The 12,466-nt window shown below is 42.4% G+C and overlaps 1 protein-coding gene across 8 annotated transcripts in view; it reads right to left on the minus strand.

The window, feature by feature from the left end:
• Window positions 1-12,466, minus strand: part of PAK6 (p21 (RAC1) activated kinase 6) — a 40,780-nt gene that overhangs the window by 9,568 nt on the left and 18,746 nt on the right. For 7 of the 8 annotated variants that reach the window (XM_076343642.1, XM_076343647.1, XM_076343646.1 and 4 more), the window contains 2 exons: window positions 7,825-8,033; window positions 2,708-3,325 (listed from right to left, as the gene is read on the minus strand). In XM_076343642.1, the coding sequence (XP_076199757.1) occupies window positions 2,708-3,325; window positions 7,825-8,028 (822 nt within the window). In that variant the 5' untranslated portion in view covers window positions 8,029-8,033. Of the gene's footprint in view, window positions 1-2,707; window positions 3,326-7,824; window positions 8,034-12,011; window positions 12,190-12,466 lie in introns of those variants that run through there. The other variant, XM_076343648.1, reaches the window with a different exon arrangement.

Consider the following 12,466-nt stretch of genomic DNA (forward strand, 5'->3'; position numbering starts at 1 on the left):
CACTTTGATGTCTTGGCCTAATTCCCTTTGGGTAATTACGTTCTGCCTACTGAATACTCTCTCTGCACTTTCCACTGGTACCTGCAGAGCATTCGTGTTGATCAGACACAGAATTAGCACTCTGTTTTGGGAAAAGCACTATGAACCAGGACAGCTGTGGGAGGCCAGCGTGATGCTTCAGCTACACAGAGCCACCTGCCACCTTGCCACCTTACTGGCTCAAAACTGACCTACAATGAATTTGGATTAGCAATGCTCTTTCGCGAAGCACTCGAGGCTTTCGGAGACCTCCCACTCAAGTACGAAGCAGGCCCAACCCTGTTTAGTTCATGAGATCTAGTAAGATCACAGCCTGCGGTAATGTGGCTTCAGGATACGCATTCCCATGCTAGCACTACGCATAGGTCTCCCAAGAAAGATAAACCTTGAAGTGCTAATGCTCACCCTGGAAATGTTGACTAATTAAAATCCAACAACATCGAGCAGGTTAGGTATAAAATACATTATATACTTAGTTATATGTAAATAATAGTGGATCTGACAAAGTAGCAATTTCAGGAAGAGCAAGCCAATCATTTATATTATAGGGCAAAATAAAAACTTCAAAGCGACAAGCTTTTCCTCTCTTACAATTCAGACAGATTATTAATTATGGGAACTAAAAACTGCCAAAAGAGAAATTTTTAAAAGAGAACTCATTTTCTCTGTCTCAGACAGAAAATAATTGTATAGAATTTAATTCTATGCACTTTGGTTTTTAACCAAGGATTTTTGTCAACAGTAAAATCTGCATAAGGCTAACACACATACAGCTCATTTTCACACACACACAGGCCCTGAAAGTATGATTTAGTAGCTGCTGGCGTCGGGGTGCAGGAGTGCACAAACACAAACTGCCTGTCAGAAGTTACTTCCTCCTCATTTACCAGCTCCACCCCTGCAGTCCTGCAGAGACATGCTCATGGCAGTGAAGTATTTATTTCTCAACTCCTGTTTTGTCTCAGGAGAAAGGAAAAAAAAAAAATGTTTTATATAACCTAGAGCATGCAAAAGGGCACACAACATGCATGCAAGCTCACACATGTTTGTCTAACCACACGTAAGTATGATTTCCTGCTCCTGTAATTTGGCAGCCCCTATATATACACATTTTCAGTCTCCGGACGTTTTGAGATGTCACTGGTTCTCCCACTCCTTCCCCCCCACATTAGGTTGAAAGGAAAGAGCACTCGGCCTTCCCACGGTGACTACAGGCAGCCTGTCAAGGCACCCACCTCCCCATTTTCAGCCAGTTATATCCCCTTTCCATTTCATCTGCAATTATGCATTTCTTACACGTCACAATTACGCATCATCATCTCCATTTGTGAGGGAGACTAAGGTTTTAATCATTGGAGGCTGTTAAGAACAGCTTAGATAAACAATTGCCAGTGATGGCGCAGATCCTTCACTGGAGCAGGGAGATGGACTAGATAACCTCAAGGTCTTTCCTACTCCTCTCCTTTCACAAGCAGCTCGAGTTCAAACACACCCAAGCACATCCATGCACACACGCCATTTGACTGGTAACCTCTGCTCCTCCTTGTGAAAGCGCTGAGGCACGGCAAAGACACTCTTGCTAGAGAAGAAAGAGGTGGTCAGTTCTCCTAAGTACTCAGGGACAGGCCTCCAGCCAGTATAGATCAGCCCAAAGTCAGAGACAGCAATTAGTGTACTTTGTGCTACCAAAGAACTGCATTCCTTTAAAATCCCACTCCCTCGGAAAGGGAATCTGCAGGGAGAAGGCTGCGTCTGAAAGCCTTGAGCCTGATCCTTATGCAAACTCCAACAAGCCGGGTCAGAGAGAGCCCCACCCCACAATACACTTTAGAACAGTCCGTTTTGTTGGGCCATGGCTCCTGTCAACTTCCTCCGAGTCCAGGGACTCCACGCCTGCCAGAAATTAGCCTGGCTTTGCACCAGCGCAGCGCAGCCTTTGAAACCACCGAACGGCAGGGCAAGGACAATGAGTGCTGGGTTAGCCTGGGATGAATTAGAAGCTGTGGCCCGAAGGGCTGCATTTCCCATCCAGTTACAGGAACCAGAGTTTTTCTCCTAGTTTAGTAAGAAGTGAGTCATTCATTCAGGATAGCTTTCCTGGGGGAGATTTAGCTATGAGCTGTCCCGTCCTTACAAAAACGAACAGTCAGATTTCCTGTTTGACAGTATGGGGGTGCTGATGGAAACATTCCTATTGTAGGCAGGTTGGCAGATACAGCTATAACCAACAAGCTCTCCTGAGGTAGTTCTGTTTTGCACAGGCAAAAGAATACATTACTAATGTAAATTACGGCAATTTCCCAAATAGCAAAAGCACATTTATGCTTGTATAACGGCATTTGAGTTATGCCTTTACTACTACAGAAGGGCAAAAATGAGTAAGTCCCCTACCTCCTTCCCAACCTACACTCCTGCAAGCACAGCTCCACTAACAAGCCTTTCTCATGTAGATCTGGCTGCCATTTTGAGCTATGCCTACCAGTATATTCTGTGAAGCTTAGGCAGACTACACGTTTCCCCTGTCCAGGACTATTTTGATTCCAGCATTAATCATAACAATAACAGATGGTTGCATGACGTTTGCAATTAAATTTTTTCAGCTGTGTAAGTAACCTCTGTAACTGTAAAGTCAACATTGCACTCGCTCAAAAATACTGAATAACTATACCTTTATCTGCAGGGAAGGGCCTGACTTGTTTGAGCCGCTGGATGAGGGGAACACACTGCGTAACAGCCTCCTCTTCAAGCTGTTCTCCCTTGATTTGGAGCTAGGGCTGCCCTCCCCTGAGGGCCTGGAGTTTGCTTGTCGTACGAGACAAGGCTGAGGCCAGCACTCTTCCGAGCTCTTTTTTCCTGTCTTCTCACTCTCCCCCGGTAGAGTTGGCATATGCTGCAAACCAGAGGCACGCTGGAGGCAGCTGCCGTCAGCACCCTGGAACTCCGAAGGCCCAAGGGACTGTGCTTTCATTACCATACCATTGGGATGAGACTGTCCTTCCAATCTGGGTTTATAATCTGGCCACATAGTCTGCCTCCGGGTCACCTTGGTCCCACCATTGCAATTGAGGTAGTTTCCATATTTGTCTGCCCAGTCTGCTTCAGGACTCTGCAGATACATGTCTGGGGGTCTGTCTTCCCCCAGGAGCCCAAGGGACTGAGCTCTCCTCCTGCTGGTGGGGCTCCTTCCCCTCAGAGTGTTCGAACTGATGGCAGAAAGCTTCTGGATGTCATTGAGTATCCCGGAGATATAGCCTTCCACTTCCACAGTGCTGCCTCTCACCACAGTCTGTGAAACATACGGAAGGGGTGAAAAAGTTAGAGTTGTAAAAATTGAGGCTCAGTTTATCTTGACAAAGGTTAGATTTTGTCTGTCTAGCCAAAGATTATTCAGGGAGTTTAGGAAAAAAAGAGAAATGTTTCTTTCTGCCTTCGTTTTATTGTCTTTTACTGAAGGAAAAAAAAAAAAGGAATCATCGGGTTACATCCTTCTGTCAGAGGCAGCAGTGCTTTCAGCCAGAACAGTGAATTCTGCTGCTGCACTCACATTCTTTAGAACAACGTTTAGGACAACATTAGAGCAAAACCGGGATGTTTAGCACTCCTGACTCTTGTGCTGAAATTGTGCTACACTACATGACTAACTTAGGCTCAACAAGCTCCTGAGAGTATTAGTTCTCAGAAGTTACAGCATGCCTTAAGCTCTATCTGCAAAAATCACCTTGCTATTCCAATACAAGGTTCATCCCTTCCCTGTACCGCTCTCGATAGTGTTGTAATCAGCCTCCCTTAGTCTGGTTTTTGCTAATGCATCTTAGTCCTGACCAGTGAAGACCACGTTGTTCCAACACTGCATCCCTCCTCTGTTCTGCCAAGCTATTATAATTAAAAGTGACGAACAAAGGGTCACAACAGCTCACAATTGCCTTGTAAGCAAATGATGAAGAACAAGGCTTCCATCCAAACAAGCAACAGCACTATACAAGTAGGACACTTGAAGCTGTCGGTATATTATGTAGTGCTCTACCTTGTTTATTCTGGAACTGAAAAGCTTACAGAAGCTTTTTTAGTGCTGCGAACCAAAATGTTTCATTTCTTCACAGAAATTCACAGCATAGGATCACTCCTACACTTCCATGAATCTCTGCCTGAGGAAAATCCTTCCCTGGAGTGATGGCAATCTCCTGTTTGCTAACTGAACTCCAGGGATCTTCTAAAGATGCTGAATTAATTACACCGAGCCTAATATTTAGCTGGTGCAAAACAGCAGCTCCAGTAATTTCAACAGAATGTCACCACAGTGCACAAAATGAGCACCCGGTTTGCTCAGCATCTGAGAATGAAAGGCAGAATAGAAGATTTTGTCAAACAAGGTGAAGAAAGGACAATCTGACTCACACCATTGCATACCTGCATCACCTGCAGCAGGAAATTCTGCTCTTCGGTCCTATTGTAGCAATACACCTCCCTCACCACATACATGCATCTTCCTCTGTGGCCCCAGCTGCTGTCAAGTAAACAGCATGCTGAGGACACTACCTCCTCGAACTGTTTCCATCACTTTTGCGCCAAACTCGATAGGGGAAAAAAGTACCAAAAGGAAATGGTCAGAAACCCAGTCTCTGAAATCTGTCAGTGGGGTGGGAAGAGTCTTCTGTCCATTCTAATTCATCCATTAGAAATGCCAGACATATCAGTTTACCTCAGTAACGCACTCAATTAAGAGCACTAGTTCATAAATGAGCCTGAGCAGGGACAGATGCAATACGCACATCCCCAAGACACAGAGCACTCAGCTTGATGCCTCCACACCCTTGCTCATGCTTGCACAGGCAGATGGGAGAGAAAAAGGCCCTCCTCCAACGCTCACTGATGGTTCAATGTTTCTACAAACTGGGAAAAAGAATAACTCAAAATAAAGTTGGAAGAAATCTCAAGAGGCCAGCTAGTCCAACGTAGATGGACAAAAGTCATTCCAGAAAGACTTGTGTCTAACGTTCTCAAAATAAGAAATCTCCAAGAACAGACACTATGGCCTCTCTAGAAAATTCATTCCAGTGCTCACCCCGCCTCCTAGTTAAAAACTTCCTAAAATTAGACTCAAGTCACTCCTGTTGCACTTCTAGTCCATTAAGTCAGTCCTATCACCAGTGGACAGAGAAGATGGGAGTTAGCTGTACTTTGCAGCTGTGTTTAAAGACTGCATCACATTAATGAAGAAACATCCAAATTTGAGCCAGATCTATATGAAGTACTCTTACAAAGATCATGCCTTACTGACCAAAATTTAGAAATTATAATTTTAAAAAGAAAAGCAACCCTTTACAAGCTACACACAGTACGTGTCAAAAAAAAAAAAAAAGGAAAGACTATGATAGTTGAATCCAGGACTCTGTGTATAAGGGCTTGGCCTAATAGGGCCAATTAGTACTTAAAAAAAAAGATCTTACTATTGATCAGTATCATTGAACAGGAATGTGTTCAAATGAAGTTTACCAGAAATAATCAACTATGCGATGCAGTCTAAGAGAGTATTTGCACTTGGATTTACTGGGGCAAAACCCCCCCAGTATTAGTTTAAGATTCTTCTCTAGTTTTTAAAGACTGTTGGGTATTCTATCCTTGTTCTCTTAAAGGTTTGCGCCTCCTTTCAGCTTTTACCATCGACAGGTTTAATAAGTCATAGTGAAAGTACTGACCAGCACTAGACTCAGGACAAACTCCAGTAAATCTCTTCAAGCACATTTCTATTTTGACAGTGATGCCTCATGCTATTCTTTTGAGTATACTTTTCCTAATACTTGAGAAAACTTGCTCAGTTTGCTCCGGGAATGCTATAGATACAGTGTCAAGAGCCTAACTGAAGTCAAGATATAGGAGAGAGCTATCATTTCTCCCTGATCCAAAGCCTGATACCCTGTGATTGATGGAAATTGGGTTGCTTGACATGATTTGTTCTTGATAAATCTATGCTGGCTGCTAGCTATTACCCTGCTATCTCCTAGGAAGTGGCTGCAAATAGATTACTTGCTTATTTGTTCCAGTCTCTTTCTGGGAATTTAAATTATTCTGACTGATCTGCAATTCCTTGAATTTCATTAGGCCCAGCTGACTTGAATATATGTAACTTATCTAAGAAGTCTCATTTCTGTTCATGTTCTTTTCTTATTCTAGCCTGCATTCTTATCCCTTCATGCTCATGTTGTGTTAGCCCACTGATCACAGTTAACCTTTTCAATAAAGACTGAAGAAAAATCATTAAACATTTAAGAATTCTTCAGTGTCATCTGTTACTAACTTTCTTCCACAATGAGCAGCGAACAAATTCTTTCCTTCATCCTCCTTCTCCTCCCCAGTGTACTTATGATGCCTCCTTAGTGCCCTTTATGTTCTTTGAGAATAACATCTCTTTTTGTGCCTTGGCCTTCCAGTTTTGTTCCTACATAAATTTCTTTTCTATTTGCCCTTTATAACTTGACCTAGTTTCCACCCTTCTGAGCAATCCTCCTGCAGTTTAAGCTCATTAGAGAGCTCTTGATATAACCAAGTTGGTCTCTTATTACACATTTTATCTTTTCTCTGGATTGTGCTCCCATCTCCTACTACATTTTGAACCTCAAAGCACATTCAGGACATGATAAACTAGAAGGCAATACCTCCTCCCTTTTTCTTTTACCTGTTCTTCCTGAGCAAGTTTTTCCTTTCTAAATCAGCATTCTGCTCAAAGATCCTGATGTGCCATTTAAATTGCAGGTTTGATTTTGCATTAATGCTTGCATATACTAAAATGTAGTCCCATTTAGTCCCCATGTTTTAAGCATCTGTACACAAAAAGCTAAATATAATCATCATATAGACAACTATTTTCTTTCATGTCCCTCCTAAAATCCAAATAGTAATATTTTACAACTTACCTTTCATTTTTTAGGCCCCTGTAGGGTTTTTTTAACTGGGAACAAAAACTTCCCGCAAGCTAGCCAGACTTTAAACACAATAATTCTGTCACCATCTTTCATTTCCTTTTCCAAGAGGTCATCATGAATCTGCCTCTTTTCACACAGCAGGTCCCTGCAGTCACTTATCAACACGCAGTCTCCAGATGCCATTATCAACAGCCACCCAAGCAAGACAGCCATCTAAATTCACCCATCTACAAAGATCGGTAACTTGGTTCTCCTTAGTGAAGGACCTGCTTTAAGGACATTCTCCTGTTTACTATGTCCCACTTGCTGTTAAACTGCAGCTTTATTAACTCATTTAGCCTAAACCCTCGTTTAGTCCTGCTCCCTGTTGTCACTCATTCACTTAGCCATCCATGAACAGTAAGCTAGTGCTACCCCGCTCTCTCCCACTCAGGCTTCCCTGTCAACTTAATTACCAGCCAAATTTGCTCACCCACGAGAATGACAAACTTGCTAAAACAGGTCTCTCCACGAATTCTCCTCTTCACTTTTCTGTACAACAGCCGAACACATCCTAGGCCCTGTCAGCTACCACAGGAGCTTTCACAGGTCCTTGTTACAGTGACAGGCAGCCACCTGGTTATTTGAACAGTGACACTACTGCAGTTAAGGATACTACTGTCCTTATTTCTGATGAAGTTACTATCACCTCAAAAAAAGACAGTGTTATCAAAGCCCGGACTCTGCTATCCACTGAATTCCTTACAGACCCCACCTTTAGCCCCATTTAAATATATATGGGTCAATGGAAACATTGCCTCAACTTGGGCCTCCCCAAGGAACAGGAAAGCCCAGGGGACAGGAAAGAGTAGTCTTCCTCTCTTACCTTCATAGGCTGGAGTTGCATCCTCGTGATCCTTGAAGGGTCTACCACTGGCTTGGGGCGCCTCAGCGTGTCTAGAATATTCTGCCATTGAGGTGGCAGGCCCACAAATTTGCCCTCCTTTGGGTCAAATGAAGTGTGGACACGGTGCTCAAAGTTCTGCGGAGCCGAGATCTCCGGGCGTTTCTTCTTCTTCTTGCGGAACATGATGCCTGAATCAGTGAAGGCAATGCCATCAGTGCTCTTGCATGTCTAGGTTCGATATGCCAAATCAGTAATATCACGTATCAATTATATTAGTTAATTATACTGTATTAAGAACATTCTCCAGTGACAAGCACTTTAACAACAGAGCTGACGTGATCATCTGCTTTTACAGATGAGGAAATAGAGGCAACAAGAGACCAATGACTTGCTCAAGACCACCTAGCAGGTCAGTGGCTGAGCTAGGATTTCTAGTGACCTTTTTAGTGCTCTGCCCACTGTGAAACAGTGCTCCTATTTCAGAAAAGAAACAGACACCTGTTACATCTATAGCTGAACTCCTACCACTTGGCTTCCTTTATTTCTACAAATTCATATTGCCTGATATAAACATTTTAAATATATATGAGATACATATTTATATTTTACAGGCTTGCACCTAGGTTAAATGGCTTTGGAGTCCAGCCAGTTAGACAGTGCTGATTCCACTACAAGCCTGGAATGAAGGGTGGTTATGAACAGGGCTCGGGCTGTCCTCTCACTGATTACTCCAAGTACGTAATATCCATTTGATTCCCATTTAAAGATGACAGAGTTGTTGCCAAAGGAAGAGCTGCCCAAGACTGATTTTGGATCTCACTTTTTCTAGCTTTGACAGGGGGCTTGGGAGAGAGAGAGGAGGTGGTAGGTGGAAATCAAACTCTGTCAGCAGGTAGCTGAAGAAGCTAAAATTAAAAACTAAGATTCCTTTCCCTCGGGGGCTGAGAGAGACAGTTTGTGTGAACAGCCATTACAATTGCAACAAGCCAAAACCAGCTAACACTTAAATATACCCAAACACAAGAGACATTCAAAATCTGAATTTAGACTTTATAGCCAAAAAAAAAGAGATGTAGATAGATAGAAAGCCAAAAATTTTAGACCTTTTTGAAATTGGGAAGATATGAAGAAAAAGGAAGAAGCGAGCTCCGCATGCGGTCACAGAGGTGGGAAAGCTTGAATAACTGTGATGGATGGACACAACCTCTTCACAAAAGACAGACAAGGAAGACGGGGTGAAGGGGAAGTTACCCTTCCCATGAAGAAACGGCTCAGAGGTAGGGCAATTTTCTATGGAGAGCCGGGCTTTTCACAGTGGAGAGTAGTAGGAGTCTGAGAGACGACAGGCATAAATGGAAATAAGAGAGATCCCAACTGGATAGAAGGTAAAACTTTTTTGTGACCAGGAGAGTCCAGCACTGGAGAAGGTTGCCCAGACAGGCTGGGCAGTCTCCATCCTTGGAGGTTTTCAAGAGCAAGTTTGCTCTTGAAGACAAAGCCCTGCACAACCTGGTCCGACCCTCAGAGCAGACCCTGCTTTGAGCAGGGGGTTGGACTACAGATCTCTTGAGGTCCCTTCTCCCCTGAATTGTTCTATGATTCTATTGACTGGTTTGATGGCTTTAAAGCTACAAGTATTCCAAGTTACATTTTCCTGTTGGAGAAACGTGTTTAATGGGCAAGATTACTGTTGTGTGGATGCAATGGAATTGGCATGCTCCAGAGCTCACATCTCCTCTCCAAGATGCTTTCTGTCAATGCACAGGATGAACTGCGTAATGAGATCCATAAGAGAGATAAGACAAAGCAGAGACCCAGTGCCAAAAATTTTTAGGTAGTTCAGTGCTAAAGCTCTCCAGCTTGGGAAAAAGCTGTACAGGTTTCTTTAAGGCAATTAATATCCACCAGTAGAAAAAAAAAAAATGTTTGTGTGCTCTTCCCTTTCAACTGACAACTTTAATACTAGCATTTGCCTCTCACTAATATTGCTTATAAAATGATGAACACTACCTCTTCCTTGACATCAGGTAGAGGATTTTTACCACTTGATCTTCAACTTTGTAGTGATCACTCTTCCCCTGTATAGGACCTCAGCTTCCAACTATTTGTGCTGAATAAATATTTACAAGGGTCGGAGACAAAGAACACATAGAGAGATAACATGTTCTGGTGTAGACATGAACACACTTCTAGAGGACACTGGTCTCAAAGATCAGCACACCTCATGCTTTTTTCCCCACAGTGAAATATATGGCAAACATTTTCCAGGTTGTTCCACTTAAAACTTGTTTAGGGAGCAAAGTGCAGCCAGCAGGTGAACAACAACTTTGCTTCTTAGTGCTAGACTGAGATCCTGAAAATCCGTACACACCGGCTTAAAATTTGGTTACCATGATCCTGTATCACTGGGATGGGAAGTGTTTGTTTGTCGCAGAAGGATCTTTACACTTTCTAAACCCCCAATCATGCAATCCATCCTTGGTGAAATACAGACTTCACACACTGAGAATGCCCATTGCAATACTGTGTCCAGAAGCCTACTAAAGATACCTTACAGTTGAAAAAGAAAGCAAAAGGCTAGGCAACTAAAAAAAACACTTACAAAAGAGGTTGGAAGCAACTGCTCTGCCTAGGAGAGGTTTCGCAGACAGAATAATCTTTGCTTAGAATATGTTCCAATGAAAACCCAAATACATCTAAATGGAGAGCTTATGTGAAGAGCCTCTATGCTCCAGGTCTGTATTGCAACTACTCAAACACAGTGATTCATCTCTAAGGCCCCTTAGGTGCTGCATATTAACTAATAATCAAGACTAAAGTCACAGGGCAGTTCTTTAAGGAAAAAAAAAGTGCAGACAATCCTGGAAAGGAAAGATATTCTAACAGCTCATGGTGTTAGTACTATTCAAACCAACAGCTGGTGCTACCGAGGAGCTTTCACAGCCCCCAAGGAAAGCAGGAAGTATATCTGTAGTAGTATATCAAGTGCTTCAGTTCTGAAGCATTGACTGCATGTCAGTTGTGACAGCTACTTGACCCACCAGAACGGGGGCATTTCCAGAGAGAGCAATGTTATTATTTTAACCAGTATCTTTCCTTCTCCTGTTCCTACTTTCACAGCTTCATTCCTCATCTCATCTTCATAATGAGAAGATATTCAGAGCATAGCGCACAGCCTCTTTCAAGTTTGCTCTTTAACTGCTTCAGGTGCAAGGGGTCATGTAAATTATGGTGTTTACAAATGCCACAACCATTAGCACCTGTAGTATCAATTATCTGAACATTTCCATCATTTCCCTATAAGGAGAAAGATTCTAGCTAAACTACTTCAAAATGCAAATTTTTAAAGCCCGGGTGATATTTTGGCCCCAAATAGAACAGTGGCTCTATGCCAGCGTATCAGTTTGCATAAGCATAAACACTACATTTGTGTATTTACATTAAATCACTATACCTGTCAATCAACACCTGGACTACACTTAGATCCTATATACAAAAGCATGCTTCCTAAACCCAGAAAGAAGCATCTATTAAGTTCATGGTCAATCTTAGGGTAACTAGCTGACATGGCCTGCATCTACCTTATTGGCTTATAATAGACATCTTAAAAACAGCAAAATGTAATCAACTCCAAATACAACATACCCCTGGGTATCCAATGACATTTGCTTTATATGGTCAGCATCAATCTTTGATTATAAAGACATTGCCATATCAGACAGGTGGTTTAAAGGTACACTGCATTAAGATCAAATGAAATTCATACACTAAAAATAGTTATCTGAAATCCAATGGATAGTAATAATCTGTGTAGGTTTTGCATTTCATTGAGAAGGTCTGTATTTAAGCAGTCTCCTTTCACTTTGTGGTTTTCATGCAAGAGCTATTTACTTGTATTTCCAATACCCAGCTAAAGAATGTTTAAATAAAATACATGAAACAGGCCTTTTCTAATTCAGTAAGAAATTCATAAGAACATTTTATGCATACAAGATTTTGTAAATCAAGCCAAACCTGTATTTAAACGTAGACAGCATCCCTTTAATATAATAATACAAATACTGTGACACTGATTTTATAATAAGCTACTAGACTTTAGTCTTTCATTCACTGCTGACAACTGTACTGTAAGAAATGTCACAAACACAAATAATAAAAGTCACTACCACAAGACAAAAGCAGTCGGAGATTGAAATTCTCTCAGCGATCCATTCCTGCTGCCTGGGAAACCACGTTAGATTTTTCAACTCCAGATATAGCTGTTCCTAGATGATACAGTTCCAAAAGCTGTCACATCTGCCAGTGAGCATGAGAAAAAAATCCCACAGCCAGCAGATCCAGAGCAGGGGGAGGGATCGGCTGGGAAGGAGGGGCAAGAAGAGAGAAGGGTCAGGCTCAGATGAGAGGAAGGGGTGGGAAGATGAAGGATGGAAGAGGGAAAGGGGAATGAGAGTTAGGAAGGGAAGGAGGAATGGCTGGGAGACAGGCAACCCGAGGAGCAGGGCACAGAAAAGAATCAACCCCACTGAAAAAAAGAAGTAGATAAATGTTATCATGAATTGCTCATTACAACACACGAGTTCAAACGCTCAGACAAAGAAGCTAGCATGCACCGTCATTT

Source organism: Aptenodytes patagonicus, chromosome 7 (assembly GCF_965638725.1).
Source record: "Aptenodytes patagonicus chromosome 7, bAptPat1.pri.cur, whole genome shotgun sequence".
Classification (NCBI taxonomy): domain Eukaryota; kingdom Metazoa; phylum Chordata; class Aves; order Sphenisciformes; family Spheniscidae; genus Aptenodytes; species Aptenodytes patagonicus.